The following is a 19,812-nucleotide window of genomic DNA, read 5'->3' as shown; positions in this document are numbered from 1 at the left end:
CCCCAGTGATGAGGGAAGACCTACAGGTGGTTGGTGCGACGAAGGAAGACGCAGAAGACAGGGTGACATGGAGACAGTGGCAAGGAGAAGCGTAAAGAAATCCTGGTTCTTTGGACCCAAACTACTGTGCGTTTCTATTAGTCTGGATCTAGAGACAAGAGTTTTCTTATCCTGTTCCACTGAAATTCGTGTCTCTACATACAGACTATCAGAATATGTTATCATCTTAAACCTGAATGACAGAGCTTATGATACATAATGCAGATGACACGTTAGCATTGACTAAAATCAATATTTGAACCATTTATTGAGCGGTTCTAATCAGAGTATAAACCACACTACCAAGTCTTAGGAAATAAAATGTATTTACAACAAAAATTCACATACATTTGTTTCAAATAAAAACAGACAAATGATTTAAATAAGTTCTATGGAAAATAAAACTCGTCTTACAAAAAATATATGCAATTTCTGTATACATTTTCTCACATTGCTGCTAAAACATCTAGACTGTACAGTTTTGGTACATACAGTATCATTTACAGCCCTGTGTGAGTCAAAGTCCAGTCTGAAAACAACCACTTGCTCCAATTTTGGAGTGTTAAACAACAAACCACGTCGATCAAAGCAATAAGAGAAAAAAAATTCTGCAGGAATTCAGTGACCTGTTCCACAAATGTGAACGTGGGTAATTCCTGTAAGCAGGGAGTAAGGGTGGTGGTTTTCAGACTGGCCAGTCCAGTACCTAAAATAGGTGCTTTGAGAGCGAAGCTAAGTAGTGCACAGGCACCGACACACGGGTCACATGACATTTATATAGAGCCTACATACATTCGCTAACAAACGTGAAGTGAGCTACTTAGCTTACATTCATAGGCACTGTTAAACTAGTCAGAATGTGCATCCTGTTTTTAACCTCATCACAGGAGTATTGTGGGCTCACTCTCCGACTACGGTGCATTTAAAGTCAGGATGAAGGACGCATTTCTAAAGATTTTAACAAAGCCTCTGTGTAAGTCCAACATTAAAAAGAACACTAGACATCTAGATATTCATATTAAGAAGTCTTTTTGTGTTTGGGGTGTGTGCATTTTAAGGGGCTGTTTTAACGAGTGCTGTTGTGGCTGAGTGTCCTGTAGGGATAAGGCAGGTTTCCCCTGCACAGTGTCCTTTATTTTTGATCCTTTAGACGGCACAAGTGTCCGGCTGTCAGACCCAAGCTTGGAAGAGGAGCCCCGAGAATCACTGTAATGATGCATTTTGGGCCGGCTGTCTGTGAAGGACAGCGCCAAAGTTTGGTGAGCCTCCACTGGCTTAAAGAGGTCAAAGGTGATTAGCGTCCGTGGTGGTTTGTACTCTGATACAGCGAGACCAGAAGCAGAGTTTGATTTCTTCCTCTCTTCCTTGGTAAAGTCCTTCTTTCCTTCTTTTTTAACCTGAATGTTCACCGACTTGGATGTCTTTGCGTCCTCCCTTGCCATCTTTCCTTGTCCTGCCTGAGTAGTTGAGGCATTGCTTTCTTTGCCCTCCCTGTGCCCGCTTCTCTCTTTCTTTCCGTGTGAAGACTTGTGTTTATGTGCTGAGGTATCTTGGGCCTCCTCTCTGTGAGGCATCGCCTGTGCACCTCCCCTATCTTTGTCGGGCTCCTTCTCTCGCTTCACGTGAGGTTGTGTCTTGGCGTCCAATTCTTTGGCCCACTTTTCATCTCTCTGAGTGGGCAGAGGAGTTTGGGAGACTTTACTTCCCTCCCTTGTCCGGTTCTCTTCCTCTTTTTTCCTCATCTGCAGTGATGGCACTGTACTCCCCTCTCTTCCACTCTCTGCCTTAACTTTTTCCTGTTCTCTCATCTTGTCCCTTTCTTTCCCCCGATCCTTTTTATCTTTTTCCTTCTCTTTACTCCTATCTTTATCCTTTTTAACTCTTTCCTTTTCATCTTTCTCTCTGTCTTTCCCCTTTACCTTTTCCTTTTTAACTTGCGGCGTGTTATTAGTGCTTATTATGCTGTCCTTACTTTTCTCTCGTACAAACTGACCTTGTACAGTTGTTTTGTGCCCCCTCTCGTCTTCCACATCATTGTTCTTCCTTATGAGTTGTAGTGACTTGAAGCACGTGGCGTCCACTCCATCCTCTTCGTGTCTCTTCTGCAGTGTCTGGCACATGCTTATATTTCCATCTCCCTCTCCCTGACTTTCCTTTTCCTCTTTCTCGGCTCCCTCAGCCTTGGGCTCCGTTTGCATGTGAGGGAGCACGCAGTCAATGCTCTCATTCTTGACAAAGGGGGTCTGGGTCATACACGAGTTTGTCTCAGGTCTGTTCTCTGGATCTTCCTCCTTACAAATGTGTTTTGGAGCTTGTGAGGGCGTCCCCTCCTTTTCCTCAGTTTCCTCGTCATCCTGCTTTGTCACATTTTGTACAACAGGGCCACACTCCTCCTCCTCATGCTCCTCCTCCTCTTTGATTTGAAGTGGCACATTTACACACTTCTCTTCCTTCGCCTCATCCTCTTCTTGTTGGTGATACTGTTTAAGCCGAATGTGCCAGGCCAGACTGCAGACGGCGGACACAGTCTTGAATTGGTGGACAACTCCTCGGGGGATGAAGTAGATGTCATCGTGGTACAGCTGGATGCGGGCATATCTGATCCCCTCCCTCCTTAGCTGGTTCAGCTTGGCATCATCGAGCCACTGTACACACTGAGGACACAAAGGAGATTCACTAATGCCTCTAAAAGTGCAGGCATCAAGGAAACACAAACACAGAACACTAATCACTTCTTGCAAGGCAGAAAAAGCCTAACAGATCATCAGTGGAGAATTTCATTAAAGTGTTTACCAGGAACCAATGTGGTATGTCAGAATTTGATATTCTGTCCAAGATGTTTGACACAGTTTAAGTGACAAGTTAAAAAACCATCTAGGCCTGTTACGATAATTGCTTTTATTGATCGCAATTACTAACGATAGTAATTTTCAGACTATTTTCTGCTAGCAATAATGCAAGTAGCCCCTCTGAAGGCGCAATGAACTATTAATCCTTAAGAATGTTCGAACTGGAATGTGTGAAAAAAAGATCCAAAATAAATAAACAATTAAAATGGAATCTTGAGTCTGCAAAAAATAACTTAAAGGGGCCTTAAATAAATATGACATACTGACTCATTTACATTAATTGGTTTCCCTGTGTTATAAACAGCTTGAAGCTACACAGCTGTGGATTATGGCTTTGAATCCAGGTCCATTTGGACTTATTCCTACAAATGTCAGAGGAATCGGTGGGGCACATTCTTATTCACTGTCAAAAACATTCTTTAGAATAAGAAGTGTTGATGTGTGAAATCATGAAGCTTGGGGTGATGAGCTGAATCTAACGTCTATGTTTGAAGCCAGTGGAAGGAGTGTGCTTCAATATTCTGGAAGTTACTGAGCTGCTCATTAGAAATTACAGGGCAGTGGAAACTATGTTTTCTCTCTTCTGAATAAGAAGACAGGAAGTGGCAGTAAAGAAACCTAAACACTAGCTGCCACCTGTCCTAAAACTGAAAGATAACTACAACTTATTGTTCCAAACCTTTTGGCTGAAATAATGCAGTTGTCAGGAAAAGCGCCTAGAGTACCAAAGTGTGACGGCAAGTATCCGTAACAATGGTTCCACACACTTTTCCAAATAACCATTTGGAAAAGAGTCCATCCTCATGGACATTGGTGATGGCTTAAACAAATAAGATCATTCATACACACATATATTGTAGCAATCATTACTTTGTCAGAAGAATATTAACTTAGTTCACACCTGGAGCGGTTCCAGAAGCCACCACTATTCACAAAGCTTCCCGCACCAGAGTTACGCACTGGAAGTAGAGCGGCGAGCGGTCATTTTTACCACCCGCTCATCTACTCACTTATCACAGATCATAAATGTACACAGGGTTTGCACTTGTACCACCCTGATGCAAAATCAACAAGGCTAAGCACAATACATAATATGTACCACATCTCCAGGACGTGTTACTCCAGGGACGCCCCACACATATAAAATAAATAAAAAGTCTTTTTAAAATAACATCTCTGTTTTGTTTATTTCCTCTCACTGCCATATGCTCAGTTGCCAACATTTCAGCATATTGCTGTTGTTCCTCTCTCCTGCTACAGGATCAGCCTGCTCTGTGTGTGAGCACAGACTGTGTAAGAAGTGCATACAATAGAGAACCAGCCTGCATCAATACATCCAGAAAGTTTAAAAGAATAAATGGAATTGGTTAGCTTACTTTTTTCTTCCAAACTAGGAACCTAAAAATCTAAGTGTACCGATACATATTTGCCTTGAATCCCCGAATGCGATCAGACCGCTGCCTGCGTGTTTAAAACAATGCCACCAACTTACTACATTACTTACACAAAGTAAATTCATCCAATGCTAATCATGAGCTGTAATCCAATTCATAAATGTTTAATGACAAACATTTTACATTTATACTGTGTAAATGTAAACACAGGGTGTCCAACATAGCTCTTTGCTGTTCACAGATTAGATATTAAATTTTTTGCACGCAGTAGCAAATGCTAAGGTGCATCTGGAAAGTATTCACAGCACTTCACTTTTTCCACATTTTGTTATGTTACAGTATTATTCCACAATGGAGGACATTCATTTTTCACCTCAAAACTACACACAAAACCCCACGACAACATGAAAAAAGTTTTTTTTTTTTTTTTGTGCAAATTTATTAAAAATAAAAAACTAAGAAATGACGTACTCACACCCTTTGCTCAATACTTCGTTGATGCACCTTTGGCAGCAATTACAACCTAAGGCCATCTTGAATATCAATCAATCAATTTTTTTATATAGCGCCAAATCACAACAAACAGTTGCCGCAAGGCCATACAATAATTATGTAAAACCCCAACGGTCAAAACGACCCCCTGTGAGCAAGCACTTGGCTACAGTGGGAAGGAAAAACTCCCTTTTAACAGGAAGAAACCTCCAGCAGAACCAGGCTCAGGGAGGGGCAGTCTTCTGCTGGGACTGGTTGGGGCTGAGGGAGAGAACCAGGAAAAAGACATGCTGTGGAGGGGAGCAGAGATCGATCACTAATGATTAAATGCAGAGTGGTGCATACAGAGCAAAAAGAGAAAGAAACAGTGCATCATGGGAACCCCCCAGCAGTCTACGTCTATAGCAGCATAACTAAGGGATGGTTCAGGGTCACCTGATCCAGCCCTAACTATAAGCTTTAGCAAAAAGGAAAGTTTTAAGCCTAATCTTAAAAGTAGAGAGGGTGTCTGTCTCCCTGATCTGAATTGGGAGCTGGTTCCACAGGAGAGGAGCCTGAAGCTGAAGGCTCTGCCTCCCATTCTACTCTTACAAACCCTAGGAACTACAAGTAAGCCTGCAGTCTGAGAGCGAAGCGCTCTATTGGGGTGATATGATACTACGAGGTCCCTAAGATGAGATGGGACCTGATTATTCAAAACCTTATAAGTAAGAAGAAGAATTTTAAATTCTATTCTAGAATTAACAGGAAGCCAATGAAGAGAGGCCAATATGGGTGAGATATGCTCTCTCCTTCTAGTCCCCGTCAGTACTCTAGCTGCAGCATTTTGAATTAACTGAAGGCTTTTTAGGGAACTTTTAGGACAACCTGATAATAATGAATTACAATAGTCCAGCCTAGAGGAAATAAATGCATGAATTAGTTTTTTCAGCATCACACTGAGACAAGACCTTTCTGATTTTAGAGATATTGCGTAAATGCAAAAAAAGCAGTCCTACATATTTGTTTAATATGCGCTTTGAATGACATATCCTGATCAAAAATGACTCCAAGATTTCTCACAGTATTACTAGAGGTCAGGGTAATGCCATCCAGAGTAAGGATCTGGTTAGACACCATGTTTCTAAGATTTGTGGGGCCAAGTACAATAACTTCAGTTTTATCTGAGTTTAAAAGCAGGAAATTAGAGGTCATCCATGTCTTTATGTCTGTAAGACAATCCTGCAGTTTTAGCTAATTTGTGTGTGTCCTCTGGCTTCATGGATAGATAAAGCTGGGTATCATCTGCGTAACAATGAAAATTTAAGCAATACCGTCTAATAATACTGCCTAAGGGAAGCATGTATAAAGTGAATAAAATTGGTCCTAGCACAGAACCTTGTGGAACTCCATAATTAACTTTAGTCTGTGAAGAAGATTCCCCATTTACATGAACAAATTGTAATCTATTAGACAAATATGATTCAAACCACCGCAGCGCAGTGCCTTTAATACCTATGGCATGCTCTAATCTCTGTAATAAAATTTTATGGTCAACAGTATCAAAAGCACTGAGGTCTAACAGAACAAGCACAGAGATGAGTCCACTGTCCGAGGCCATAAGAAGATCATTTGTAACCTTCACTAATGCTGTTTCTGTACTATGATGAATTCTAAAACCTGACTGAAACTCTTCAAATAGACCATTCCTCTGCAGATGATCAGTTAGCTGTTTTACAACTACCCTTTCAAGAATTTTTGAGAGAAAAGGAAGGTTGGAGATTGGCCTATAATTAGCTAAGATAGCTGGGTCAAGTGATGGCTTTTTAAGTAATGGTTTAATTACTGCCACCTAAAAGCCTGTGGTACATAGCCAACTAACAAAGATAGATTGATCATATTTAAGATCGAAGCATTAAATAATGGTAGGGCTTCCTTGAGCAGCCTGGTAGGAATGGGGTCTAATAAACATGTTGATGGTTTGGATGAAGTAACTAATGAAATAACTCAGACAGAACAATCGGAGAGAAAGAGTCTAACCAAATACAGGCATCACTGAAAGCAGCCAAAGATAACGATACGTCTTTGGGATGGTTATGAGTCATTTTTTCTCTAATAGTTAAAATTTTGTTAGCAAAGAAGTCATGAAGTCATTACTAGTTAAAGTTAATGGAATACTCAGCTCAATAGAGCTCTGACTCTTTGTCAGCCTGGCTACAGTGCTGAAAAGAAACCTGGGGTTGTTCTTATTTTCTTCCATTAGTGATGAGTAGAAAGATGTCCTAGCTTTACGGAGGGCTTTTTTATAGAGCAACAGACTCTTTTTCCAGGCTAAGTGAAGATCTTCTAATTAGTGAGACGCCATTTCCTCTCCAACTTACGGGTTATCTGCTTTAAGCTACGAGTTTGTGAGTTATACCACGGAGTCAGACACTTCTGATTTAAAGCTCTCTTTTTCAGAGGAGCTACAGCATCCAAAGTTGTCTTCAATGAGGATGTAAACTATTGACGAGATACTCTATCTCCCTTACAGAGTTTAGGTAGCTACTCTGCACTGTGTTGGTATATGGCATTAGAGAACATAAAGAAGGAATCATATCCTTAAATTTAGTTACAGCGCTTTCTGAAAGACTTCTAGTGTAATGAATCTTATTCCCCACTGCTGGGTAGTCCATCAGAGTAAATGTAAATGTTATTAAGAAATGATCAGACAGAAGGGAGTTTTCAGGGAATACTGTTAAGTCTTCTATTTCCATACCATAAGTCAGAACAAGATCTAAGATATGATTAAAGTGGTGGGTGGACTCATTTACTTTTTGAGCAAAGCCAATAGAGTCTAATAATAGATTAAATGCAGTGTTGAGGCTGTCATTCTCAGCATCTGTGTGGATGTTAAAATCGCCCACTATAATTATCTTATCTGAGCTAAGCACTAAGTCAGACAAAAGGTCTGAAAATTCACAGAGAAACTCACAGTAACGACCAGGTGGACGATAGATAATAACAAATAAAACTGGTTTTTGGGACTTCCAATTTGGATGGACAAGACTAAGAGACAAGCTTTCAAATTAATTAAAGCTCTGTCTGGGTTTTTGATTAATTAATAAGCTGGAATGGAAGATTGCTGCTAATCCTCCGCCCCGGCCCGTGCTACGAGCATTCTGACAGTTAGTGTGACTCGGGGGTGTTGACTCATTAAACTAACATATTCATCCTGCTGTAACCAGGTTTCTGTTAGGCAGAATAAATCAATATGTTGATCAATTATTATATCATTTACCAACAGGGACTTAGAAGAGAGAGACCTAATGTTTAATAGACCACATTTAACTGTTTTAGTCTGTGGTGCAGTTGAAGGTGCTATATTATTTTTTCTTTTTGAATTTTTATGCTTAAATAGATTTTTGCTGGTTATTGGTAGTCTGGGAGCAGGCACCGTCTCTACGGGGATGGGGTAATGAGGGGATGGCAGGGGGAGAGAAGCTGCAGAGAGGTGTGTAAGACTACAACTCTGCTTCCTGGTCCCAACCCTGGATAGTCACGGTTTGGAGGATTTAAGAAAATTGGCCAGATTTCTAGAAATGAGAGCTGCTCCATCCAAAGTGGGATGGATGCCGTCTCTCCTAACAAGACCAGGTTTTCCCCAGAAGCTTGATGAATATGATGCCACAAGGTTGGCACACCTATCTTTGGGCAAGTTTTCCTCATTCCCCTTTGCAGTACCTCTAAAGATTCATCAGGCTGGATGGGGAGCGTCGGTGCACAGCCATTTTCAAATCTCTTCAGAGATGTTCATAGTATTCAGGTCTGGGCTCTGGCTGGGCCACTCAAGGACATTCACAGAGTTGTCTTGAAGTCACTCCTTTGATATCTTGGCTGTGTGCTTAGAGCCAATGTCCCGCTGAAAGATGAACCGTCGCCCCAGTCTGAGGTCAAGAGCGCTCTGGAGCAGGTTTTCATCCAGGATGTCTCTGTACATTGCTGCATTCATCTTTCCCTCAATCCTGACTAGTTTCCCAGTTCCTGCCACTGAAAAACATCCCCACAGCATGATGCTGCCACCACCATGCTTCACTGTAGGGATGGTGCTTAGTTTCTACCAAACATGAAGCCAAGCATTCATGCCAAATAATTTAATCTTTTAAACCAGAGAATTTTGTTTCTCATGGTCTGAGAGTCCTTCAGGTGCATTTTAGCAAACTCCAGGTGGGCTGCCACGATGAAAGCCACTAAGAAGTGGCTTCCATCTAGCCACTCTACCATACAGGCCTGATTGGTGGATTGCTGCAGAAATGGATGTCCTTATGGAAGTTTCTATTCTCTCCACAGAGGAATGCTGGAGCTCTGACAGAGTGACCATTGTGGCCTTGGTCCTAATTAAGCCCATTCTTCACCGACTGCTCAGTTTAGACGGGTGGCCAGCTCTAGAAAGAGTCCTGGTGGATCCAAACATCTTCCATTTATGGATGATGGAGGCCATTGTGCTCATTGGGACCTTCAAAGCAGCAGAAATGTTTCTTTACCCTTCCCCAGATATGTGCCTCAAGACTGTCCTGTCTCAGAGGTTTACAGACAATTCCTTTGACTTCATCCTTGGTTTGTGCTCTGACACGCACTGGCAACTGTGGGACCTTATATGTAGACAGCTGTGTCTTTCCAAATCATTTACAATCAACTGAATTTACCCCAGGTGGACTCCCAGTTAGGCTGCAGAAACATCTCAAGGATGATCAGTGTAATCAGGAGGCACCTGAGCTCAATTTTGAGCTTCATGCCAAAGGCTTATGCACAAGTTATTTCTTAGTTTTTAAAATTTTCAATAAATTTGCAAATAAATAAATAAATAAATAACACCTCCACATTGTCATTATGGGGTGTTGTGTATAGAATAGTGAGACAAAAAAAGTATTTCATCCATGTTGGAAAAGGCTTTAACATAATGTGGGAAAAGTGAAGTGCTGTGAATACCTTCCAGATGCACTGCATAATCATCCAATACTAATGTATTTTTAACATTTTAAACATTATTCATGACCTATGTATAACTTCAAATGGCATGAAATATAACACACTAATGAAATATGAAGTTTGCATCATATTTAACTTAGCTCAAGTTGCGGCTTGCACAACTGAAAAACAATTACAAATCTTTATTTTATTCTGCTTTGCCTTAACAGATTTCCAGACATCCAATAGCTGTTTTGTTTCAAAAGACCTTCTCCCTAAAATTATTGGGGTATTTTGGCAAGCTGTAGTAGGAAAGATACCCTTTCCCAGCCCTTTGCATTGTCTTCTAGGGCTCATATCTGAGGACCTCAACCCTCATAAGGAAATAATACAATTCTTGTTGATGCTGGCTAGAAAGTCCATAATGGTAAAATTGGTTGGGGCTGATGTCCCTTCTGTGTAGACATGGAAAAATTTAATTTTAGAAGTTGTAAGCCTAAAAAAAAATTTTAAGCTTTTAAGAAATGGGAAAAATTGTTGAACTGTCTTTTTAAAGGATTAAAAGGATTTTAAATTAAAAGGATAATATTGTAAACTAGGAGGATGCACAACTCTTAAAGATAATTTCTTTGTTTCATTCATATTTGCTGTAAATTACTTGTGCTTGCTCTTGTTCTATATGTTGTAATTGTGCTGTGTTGATGTTTTTATTTATTGTTTGATGATTTTGTTTTGATACTGTTTGTATAAATGACAATGTTCAATAAAAAAAAAAATAGTAATAAAAACAAACAAACAAAAAAGACCTTCTCCCCTGTAGTGTTGTGGAAACCCAATACCTTATTCACAGATTTACTTTTGTTTACATTGCTTTTTTCAAAATATAAAACTACATAATCCAGGACACACTTTGCTTTCATGGGATCATTTGCCACACCATCTTTATTAGCACACTGTAGCACACTCAAGTAGCAACTCTATGTACTGAATTCAGTGTATGTGCAAGGGGGTGAAGCAGTCTCAAGGAGCGGGGACTCGGTGCTCAAGGCTCACATTTTCAATACCTAGTCCCAGGACTCAGTGGCCAAAAATTCAAATGCAAACCCTGATACATAGACCTATTTAAAGCAATAACATTGTGATAAATGATCCGATGTGCTGCAGCCAGAAGCAGTCCAACAACATTACTAATAGCCCAATTTCATAGCCTTAAGAGTGTGCATATCATGAATGCTTGGTCTTGTTGGATTTGTGAGAATCTACCGAATCTACTGGTACCTTGTTTCCCATGTAACAATAAGAAATATACTCAAAACCTGGATTAATCTTTTTAGTCACATAGCACTACTATCATTCTGAACACTACCGTATAAATGGAGGACTCAGCAGCAGAAACAACACCAAAACAATCTTTCATGCTGGCTTGCTAAATTCCTCACAATCACCTGGAAAATAATTACAGCTTTCCATGTGATCAGATTGGTAGTGACTTTCCCCCTTGATGTCGTGGTTTTGACACATTTAAAAAGTAGGACGTCCAGGAGTGCATTCATTTTAAGTCTTACAAGTTGTTTGGAACCAGCCGTGCAGTTCACAAGGAGTGTTGATGTCATCACTTAGGTACTCTATTAGTCTTGAGTAAAATGTAATCTTCACAGTTAACAGCGACTGCTGAGCTGTGTGCACATGCGCATTCAGCAATGCTGCAGTGAAACTGACAGAGCAGTTTAAGACAGGAAAATGTGTCAGCATACTTTTCATTTTTTATTTTATTTTCTGTGCACCCAAGTCTCAATGGTATTAAAACACCTGCTATTCTGGCATTCATTCATTTTCTGCTGCATGTCCGGCTCACAGTAGCAGCAGACTAATGGCCCTGTCACACTGCAACAACGATTCCTGAACGAAGGGGGAGGGAAAAAAAAAAAAAATCACAATTCATCCGGAAAAGGTTGACAAATGACATTTTGACTTGTCCCATCACCGGATAGCCCGCGAATCAAGCACAAAAGGGACGAAAGAGGAACAAAAAGAAACCAAACAAAAGTTGAGGTCTACGCTTTAAAAAACGCGCCTGGAGCCGCTGCTGGAGCAGTGTGTGTCTGCATCTCTGCGTTCCAGGACTCGGCACTGCCATGGAGCTCAGCTGCAAACGGAAGTGTGTGATCTGACCTACTATGGAGATCTGGGCGCACGTCGGTAGATCCACCTGCTCTAGTTCCTCGTCCAGAACAAAAGAGGGATCATCTCCATCGTCAGAATCCTCACTATCTGACAACCCGCTGCACTCAGTTTTGCTCCAATTAAAAAAAGAAAAAACAAACTGAAGTGCTTGTTCAACATTCATAAGACGCCTCATTTTTCTAAAAACACCACTACTCACGCTAAATACTCCACCAAAATTTCACACACTGCAAACATGCCAAATATTTCTCAAATAGCAAAACTCCAAAATAGCTGTCTGTACATCCGAAATGCGCACATACTCGTGCATGTTTGGTAGAGCATATTGATATCTACAACATTTCCCTGAAAAATGTGATGATGCTAAAGGGTTAAATGAAAAAACTTTCTGAATAGGTTTCACCACACTCGATGAGCGCCACTAGCTTAGCTTACATCAAGCTAAAATTGGATGCTCTCGTTATGGCCGAACAACTGTCCAGTTTCTGGGTATTCTGTGTTAGTACATGGAGTTGTGTTAGTACATCATGGAGGGGTCTGAAATTTTCATCTTAGGTGCATGTCCACTGTGAGAGACACAATCTAAAAAAAAAAAAAAAAATCCGGAAATCACAATGTATGATTTTTTTTTTAATAATTTATTTGTATGTTACTGCTGCAAATAAGTATTTGAACACCTACCAACCAGCAAGAATTCTGGCTCACACAGACCTGTTAACATATCTTTAAGAAGCCCTCTTATTCTGCACTCTTTACCTGTATTAATTGCACCTGTTTGAACTTGTTACCTGTATAAAAGACACCTTTTCACACAATCAATCACACTCCAACCTGTCCACCATAGCCAAGACCAAACAGCTGTTTAAGGACACCAGGGACAAAACTGTAGACCTGCACAAGGCTGGAATGGACTACAGGACAACAGGCAAGCAGCTTGGTGAGAAGATAACTGTTATAATTATTTATTAAAAAGTGGAAGAAACACAAGATGACTGTCAATCTCCCTCAGCCTGGGATTCCATGCAAGATCTCACTTTGTGGGGTAAGGATGATTCTGAGAAAGCTGAGAACTACACAGGAGGACCTGGTCAATGACCTGAAGAGAGAGGGGACCACAGTCACAAATATTACATTATTAACACATGATGCTGTCATGGTTTAAAATCCTGCAGGGCAGCAAGGTCCCCCTGCTCAAGCCAGCACATGTCCAGGCCCGTTTGAAGTTCACCAGTGACCATCTGGATGATCCAGAGGAGGCATGGGAGAAGGTCATGTGGTCAGATGAGACCAGAATAGAGCTTTTTGGAATCAACTCCACTTACCATGTTTAGAGGATGAGAACAACCCCAAGAAAACCATCCCAACCATGAAGCATGTGGATGGAAACATCATACTCTGGGGGTGCTCTTCTGCAAAGGGGACAGGACGACTGCACCGTATTGAAGGGAGGATGGATAGGATCATGTATTGCAAGATTTTGGCGAACAACCTCCTTCCCTCAGTAAGAGCATTGAAGATGGGTCATGGCTGGGTCTTCCAGCATGACAATGACCCCAAACACACAGCCAGGGGAACTAAGGAGGGGCTCCGTAAGAAGCATTTCAAGGTGCTGGAGTGGCCTGGCCAGTCTCCAGACCTGAACTCAATAGAAAATCTTTGGAGTGAGCTGAAACTCCAAACCTGAAAGATTTGGAGAAGATCTGTATGGAGGAGTGGACCAAAATCCCTGATTTTTGATTTTCACAGGTGTTCAAATACTTATTTGCAGCAGTAACATACAAATAGTTTTCTCTGGGCCACTCCCCAATCGGACCGGGAGTGACATGTTTAGCCGCATGTTCTCCTTGAATTGCTGGCTGTCTGAGTGGTGTCCAAAAAATGAGGCGGGCTTCATAGATAATTGGCAAAGCTTCTGGGGAAAACCTGGTCTTGTTAGGAGAGACAGCATCCATCCCACTTGGATGGAGCAGCTCTCATTTCTAGAAATCTGGCCAATTTTCTTAAATCCTCCAAACCGTGACTATCCAGGGTTGGGACGAGGAAGCAGAGTTGTAGTCTTACACACCTCTCTGCAGCTTCTCTCCCCCTGTCATCCCCTCATTACCCCATCCCCGTAGAGACGGTGCCTGCTCCCAGACTACCAATAACCAGCAAAAATCTATTTAAGCATAAAATTCAAAAAGAAAAAATAATATAGCACCTTCAACTGCACCACAGACTAAAACAGTTAAATGTGGTCTATTAAACATTAGGTCTCTCTCTTCTAAGTCCCTGTTAGTAAATGATATAATAATTGATCAACATATTGATTTATTCTGCCTTACAGAAACCTGGTTACAGCAGGATGAATATGTTAGTTTAAATGTGTCAACACCCCCGAGTCACACTAACTGCCAGAACGCTCGTAGCACGGGCAGAGGCGGAGGATTAGCAGCAATCTTCCATTCCGCTTATTAATTAATCAAAAACCCAGGACAGAGCTTAATTCATTGAAAGCTTGACTCTTAGTCTTGTCCATCCAAATTGGAAGTCCCAAAAACCAGTTTTATTTGTTGTTATCTATCGTCCTCCTGGTCGTTACTGTGAGTTTCTCTGTGAATTTTCAGAACTTTTGTCTGACTTAGTGCTTAGCTCAGATAAGATAATTATAGTGGCCGATTTTAACATCCACACAGATGCTGAAAATGACAGCCTCAACACTGCATTTAATCTATTATTAGACTCAATTGGCTTTGCTCAAAATGTAAATGAGTCCACCCACCACTTTAATCATATCTTAGATCTTCTTCTGACTTATGGTATGGAAATAGAAGACTTAACAGTATTCCCTGAAGCTCCCTTCTGTCTGATCATTTCTTAATAACATTTACATTTACTCTGATGGACTACCCAGCAGTGGGGAATAAGTTTCATTACACTAGCGCTGTAACTAGGTTTAAGGATATGTTTCCTTCTTTATGTTCCCTAATGCCATATACCAACACAGTGCAGAGTAGCTACCTAAACTCTGTAAGTGAGATAGAGTATCTCGTCAATAGTTTTACATCCTCATTGAAGACAACTTTGGATGCTGTAGCTCCTCTGAAAAAGAGAGCTTTAAATCAGAAGTGCCTGACTCCGTGGTATAACTCACAAACTCGCAGCTTAAAGCAGATAACCCGTAAGTTGGAGAGGAAATGGCGTCTCACTAATTTAGAAGATCTTCACTTAGCCTGGAAAAGAGTCTGTTGCTCTATAAAAAAGCCTCCGTAAAGCTAGGACATCTTACTACTCATCACTAATTGAAGAAAATAAGACAACCCCAGGTTTCTTTTCAGCACTGTAGCCAGGTTGACAAAGAGTCAGAGCTCTATTGAGCCGAGTATTCCTTTAACTTTAACTAGTAATGACTTCATGACTTTCTTTGCTAATAACATTTTAACTATTAGAGAAAAACTTACTAAACCATCCCAAAGAAAAATCGTTATCTTTGGCTGCTTTCAGTGATGCCGGTATTTGGTTAGACTCTTTCTCTCAGATTGTTCTGTCTGAGTTATTTAATTAGTTTACTTCATCCAAACCATCAACATGTCTATTAGACCCCATTCCTACCAGGCTGCTCAAGGAAGCCCTACCGTTATTTAATGCTTCGATCTTAAATATGATCAATCTATCTTTATTAGTTGGCTATGTACCACAGGCTTTTAAGGTGGCAGTAATTAAACCATTACTTAAAAAGCCATCACTTGACCCAGCTATCTTAGGTAATTATAGGCCAATCTCCAACCTTCCTTTTCTCTCAAAAATTCGTGAAAGGGTAGTTGTAAAACAGCTAACTGATCATCTGCAGAGGAATGGTCTATTTGAAGAGTTTCAGTCAGGTTTTAGAATTAATCATAGTACAGAAACAGCATTAGTGAAGGTTACAAATGATCTTCTTATGGCCTCAGACAGTGGACTCATCTCTGTGCTTGTTCTGTTAGACCTCAGTGCTGCTTTTGATACTGTTGACCATAAAATTTTATTACAGAGATAGAGCATGCCATAGGTATTAAAGGCACTGCGCTGCGGTGGTTGAATCATAGTTATCTAATAGATTACAATTTGTTCATGTAATAGGGAATCTTCTTCACAGACTAAGGTTAATTATGGAGTTCCACAAGGGTTCTGTGCTAGGACCAATTTATTCACTTTATACATGCTTCCCTTAGGCAGTATTATTAGACGGCATTGCTTAAATTTTCATTGTTACGCAGATGATACCCAGCTTTATCTATCCATGAAGCCAGAGGACACACACCAATTAGCTAAACTGCAGGATTATCTTACAGACATAAGGACATGGATGACCTCTAATTTCCTGCTTTAAACTCAGATAAAACTGAAGTTATTGTACTTGGCCCCACAAATCTTAGAAACATGGTGTCTAACCAGATCCTTACTCTGGATGGCATTACCCTGACCTCTAGTAATACTGTGAGAAATCTTGGAGTCATTTTGACCAGGATATGTCATTCAATGCGCATATTAAACAAATAGGTAGACTGCTTTTTTGCATTTACGCAATATCTCTAAAAGTAGAAAGGTCTTGTCTCAGAGTGATGCTGAAAAACTAATTCATGCATTATTTCCTCTAGGCTGGACTATTGTAATTCATTATTATCAGGTTGTCCTAAAAGTTCCCTGAAAAGCCTTCAGTTAATTCAAAATGCTGCAGCTAGAGTACTGACGGGGACTAGAAGGAGAGGCATATCTCACCCATATTGGCCTCATCTTCATTGGCTTCCTGTTAATTCTAGAATAGAATTTAAAATTCTTCTTCTTACTTATAAGGTTTTGAAGAATCAGGTCCCATCTTATCTTAGGGACCTCATAGTACCATATCACCCCAATAGAGCGCTTCGCTCTCAGACTGCAGGCTTACTTGTAGTTCCTAGGGTTTGTAAGAGTAGAATGGGAGGCAGAGCTTTCAGCTTTCAGGCTCCTCTCCTGTGGAACCAGCTCCCAATTCGGATCAGGGAGACAGACACCCTCTCTACTTTAAGATTAGGCTTAAAACTTTCCTTTTGCTAAAGCTTATAGTTAGGGCTGGATCAGGTGACCCTGAACCATCCCTTAGTTATGCTGCTATAGACTTAGACTGCTGGGGGGTTCCCATGATGCACTGAGTGTTTCTCTCTTTTTGCTCTTTATGCACCACTCTGCATTTAATCATTAGTGATTGATCTCTGCTCCCCTCCACAGCATGTCTTTTTCCTGGTTCTCTCCCTCAGCCCCAACCAGTCCCAGCAGAAGACTGCCCCTCCCTGAGCCTGGTCTGCTGGAGGTTTCTTCCTGTTAAAAGGGAGTTTTTTCCTTCCCACTGTCGCCAAGTGCTTGCTCACAGGGGGTCGTTTTGACCATTGGGGTTTTTACGTAATTATTGTATGGCCTTGCCTTACAATATAAAGCGCCTTGGGGCAACTGTTTGTCGTGATTTGGCGCTATATAAATAAAATTGATTGATTGAAATAAATTATTTTAAAAAATCATACATTGTGATTTCCGGATTTTTTATTTATTTTTTTTTAGATTATGCACTGGCCAACACCACGATCATGGGCTGCCGTGCACTGGTGGAGAGGCCGACAAATTCGGCCTGGCCGGCTAGCACCACGACATGACTGTGGCAGCATTTATCACATCACACGCAGCCCCACACCGCACACACACCAGCACCACCACGGAGGAGCTGCAGCTCCGCAAAAAGTACCCACAAACCAGCTTTTGTACTGTGTGAACAAAGTCAAACTAAATACTAACGTTACAAAAACTAAGCAAATGATAAAAAACAGTCAAGAACTACAGTAGAACAAAATACGGACGAATTGAGGCTTTCGGTGGCATTCGTTCAAAATTTTCAACAGTTTAAAAATCCTGAAGAAGCGCCAGCCACAGGAACGAAGCTGTGCGAAGGTTAAATGATGCAGATGAAAGTCAACGAAAGTCCAGATTTCTTGTTTCGTTAGGGCTTTGTTGCCCTTCATTAAGTGCCGTGTGACTGGGCCTTAAGCAGCTCAGCCCACACTGACCTATCCTCAGCCATGCTTTCTAACTCCTCCTGGGGGATCTCTAGGTGTTCCAAAGATGGCTGGAAGACATAATCTCTCCAGCGTGTCCTGGGTCTTCCACATGGGTCTCTCCCAATTGGAAATGCCTGGAAGAACTCCCTTGGGAGACTATCAGGTGGCATCCTCATCAGATGCCGAACCACATTCGCTGGTTCCATCTGATGCAAAGAAGTAGCAACTCTACTCAGAGCCCCTCTTGGATATCAGAGTTTTCTCATCCTGTCCACCTGAGTGTTAGCCCAGATACCCTACAGTGGAACCTCATTTTTGCTGCGTGTATATGCACCTTATTTTTTTGTGAGGACAGGAGCATAAATCAACTGGTAAAACTAGAGTCCAACCTTCCGGCTCAGCTCTTTCATCACCATATCCTGGCATTAGTTAGCTAAAATATTTGTGATGTTTGCATGTAGGCACAACAGGCTTTTCAAGCTCAGGAGAATTCTAAAGGTCCTGTCCATATATCATATGCTAAGTCGCTACAGTAATTATGTGACAGGCCTAATGATATCTCAGCCAGATCGGTCAAACTTGAAATAGAAACCCGACCCACCTGAGATAGTGGCGGTTCATGGAGGTCAAGCTGCAGCCGCATCACCACATCAGGGAAATCTCCAGCGTGGAAACATACAACATCTTTGGTTATCCTGGCTGGAGTATCACAACTGAAAGACAACACAGGAGATCATATCCACTGTTTGTTAAAGTGATGTTCATCTGATACGAGTTCAGTGACTTCTGTTGGAGATACACAGACGCACACACAACAAAAGGATTTCATTCTACATTGTGTAACAGCACTAAATTGACATGGTTTTCTATATAAAACAGAGCATCTGCATAAACTGTATGGTATGATACAAATAAATAAATTAAAATAAAAAGAGCTCTGTGTATCTCACTCCTCTCCACAGCGCACAGCCTTCAGCACTCCAACAGCAGCAGTTGTCTGTCTCTCAAAGCCCTGACCAATGTGGTCAGCGTGGGCTCTCGTTCGGTCCTCAAACAGCATCTCCCTGGGCTCACTGGCTCTCGGCAGGTACTGCAGTTCTTTATCTCATTGGTGGACCTGTACAGCATTTATTCAAAGGTCAGCTCTATATAAATTCCATTAAGATCTTTCTGTGCAAGCAGGATAACAACCAACCTGGACATCTGGCAGTGCCTGTGCAGCACCTTAGGGACCCAATGGCACAACCCACCTTTTCCTTTTAAAGGTGACTTTGGCATGTCTGCCATAGGGATCATCTGTTCACCAGTCTGACCACATGATGGGGCCATCGTCGCTCTCAGTAGGACTCTGCAATTGCAGACTCGAGAACGACCCCCAAGCAAAGTCCGCTGCATAAATAACATTAGATAATGAAGCATGATCTACACTGTGAAGTCCTGTAAATAAATCCTTTCGAAACACATCCACCTGCAGAAAGGGAGATTCCTCCACATGCTGATGAACTCTGGGAAATAGTCTCCCACCTCCTCGTCCACAGCCCCAACTAGGCTGACCTGCCGCATGGCCCCGGCACGGTATGTTCCTTGGGAATATGTCCGCTTCACCTGTGGCAGGAAACCATGGAGGAGAGGCGTTTGACTCTCAGCCAGCAGGTATAAACAGTTTGGACAAAGGTACAGTTACACCCAAAGTGTAGTTTACAGCCAAACAAAACCGTTTGACACACTAATGTGCACATCTGAAGCAGATTACAGGTTTGATTTCCAGGAGATTTTCTCCACAGGAAAGACTCTGATGTGTCGTGGCAGCACAGGTGGTTTGTTGATCTGTCTGTCAACAGGAATCATAATGTAAGGAAAAATAAGACTGATTTTATTGTCTGCACC

General features: G+C 41.4%; 1 protein-coding gene across 1 annotated transcript in view; it reads right to left on the bottom strand.

Annotated features, from left to right (window-relative positions):
- Window positions 1–288: 288 nt before the first annotated feature.
- The window catches only part of LOC117515924 (lysine-specific demethylase RSBN1L-like), a 33,329-nt gene continuing 13,805 nt past the window's right edge, over window positions 289–19,812 (bottom strand). The window contains 6 exon segments of the mRNA XM_034176711.1: window positions 289–2,693; window positions 18,527–18,638; window positions 18,876–19,029; window positions 19,176–19,237; window positions 19,239–19,314; window positions 19,386–19,530. Of these exon segments, the coding sequence (XP_034032602.1) occupies window positions 1,053–2,693; window positions 18,527–18,638; window positions 18,876–19,029; window positions 19,176–19,237; window positions 19,239–19,314; window positions 19,386–19,530 (2,190 nt within the window). The 3' untranslated portion in view covers window positions 289–1,052.

The sequence above is a fragment of the Thalassophryne amazonica genome, chromosome 8, assembly GCF_902500255.1.
Source record: "Thalassophryne amazonica chromosome 8, fThaAma1.1, whole genome shotgun sequence".
Lineage (NCBI taxonomy): Eukaryota > Metazoa > Chordata > Actinopteri > Batrachoidiformes > Batrachoididae > Thalassophryne > Thalassophryne amazonica.
This window is presented reverse-complemented; position numbering and strand designations above follow the sequence as displayed.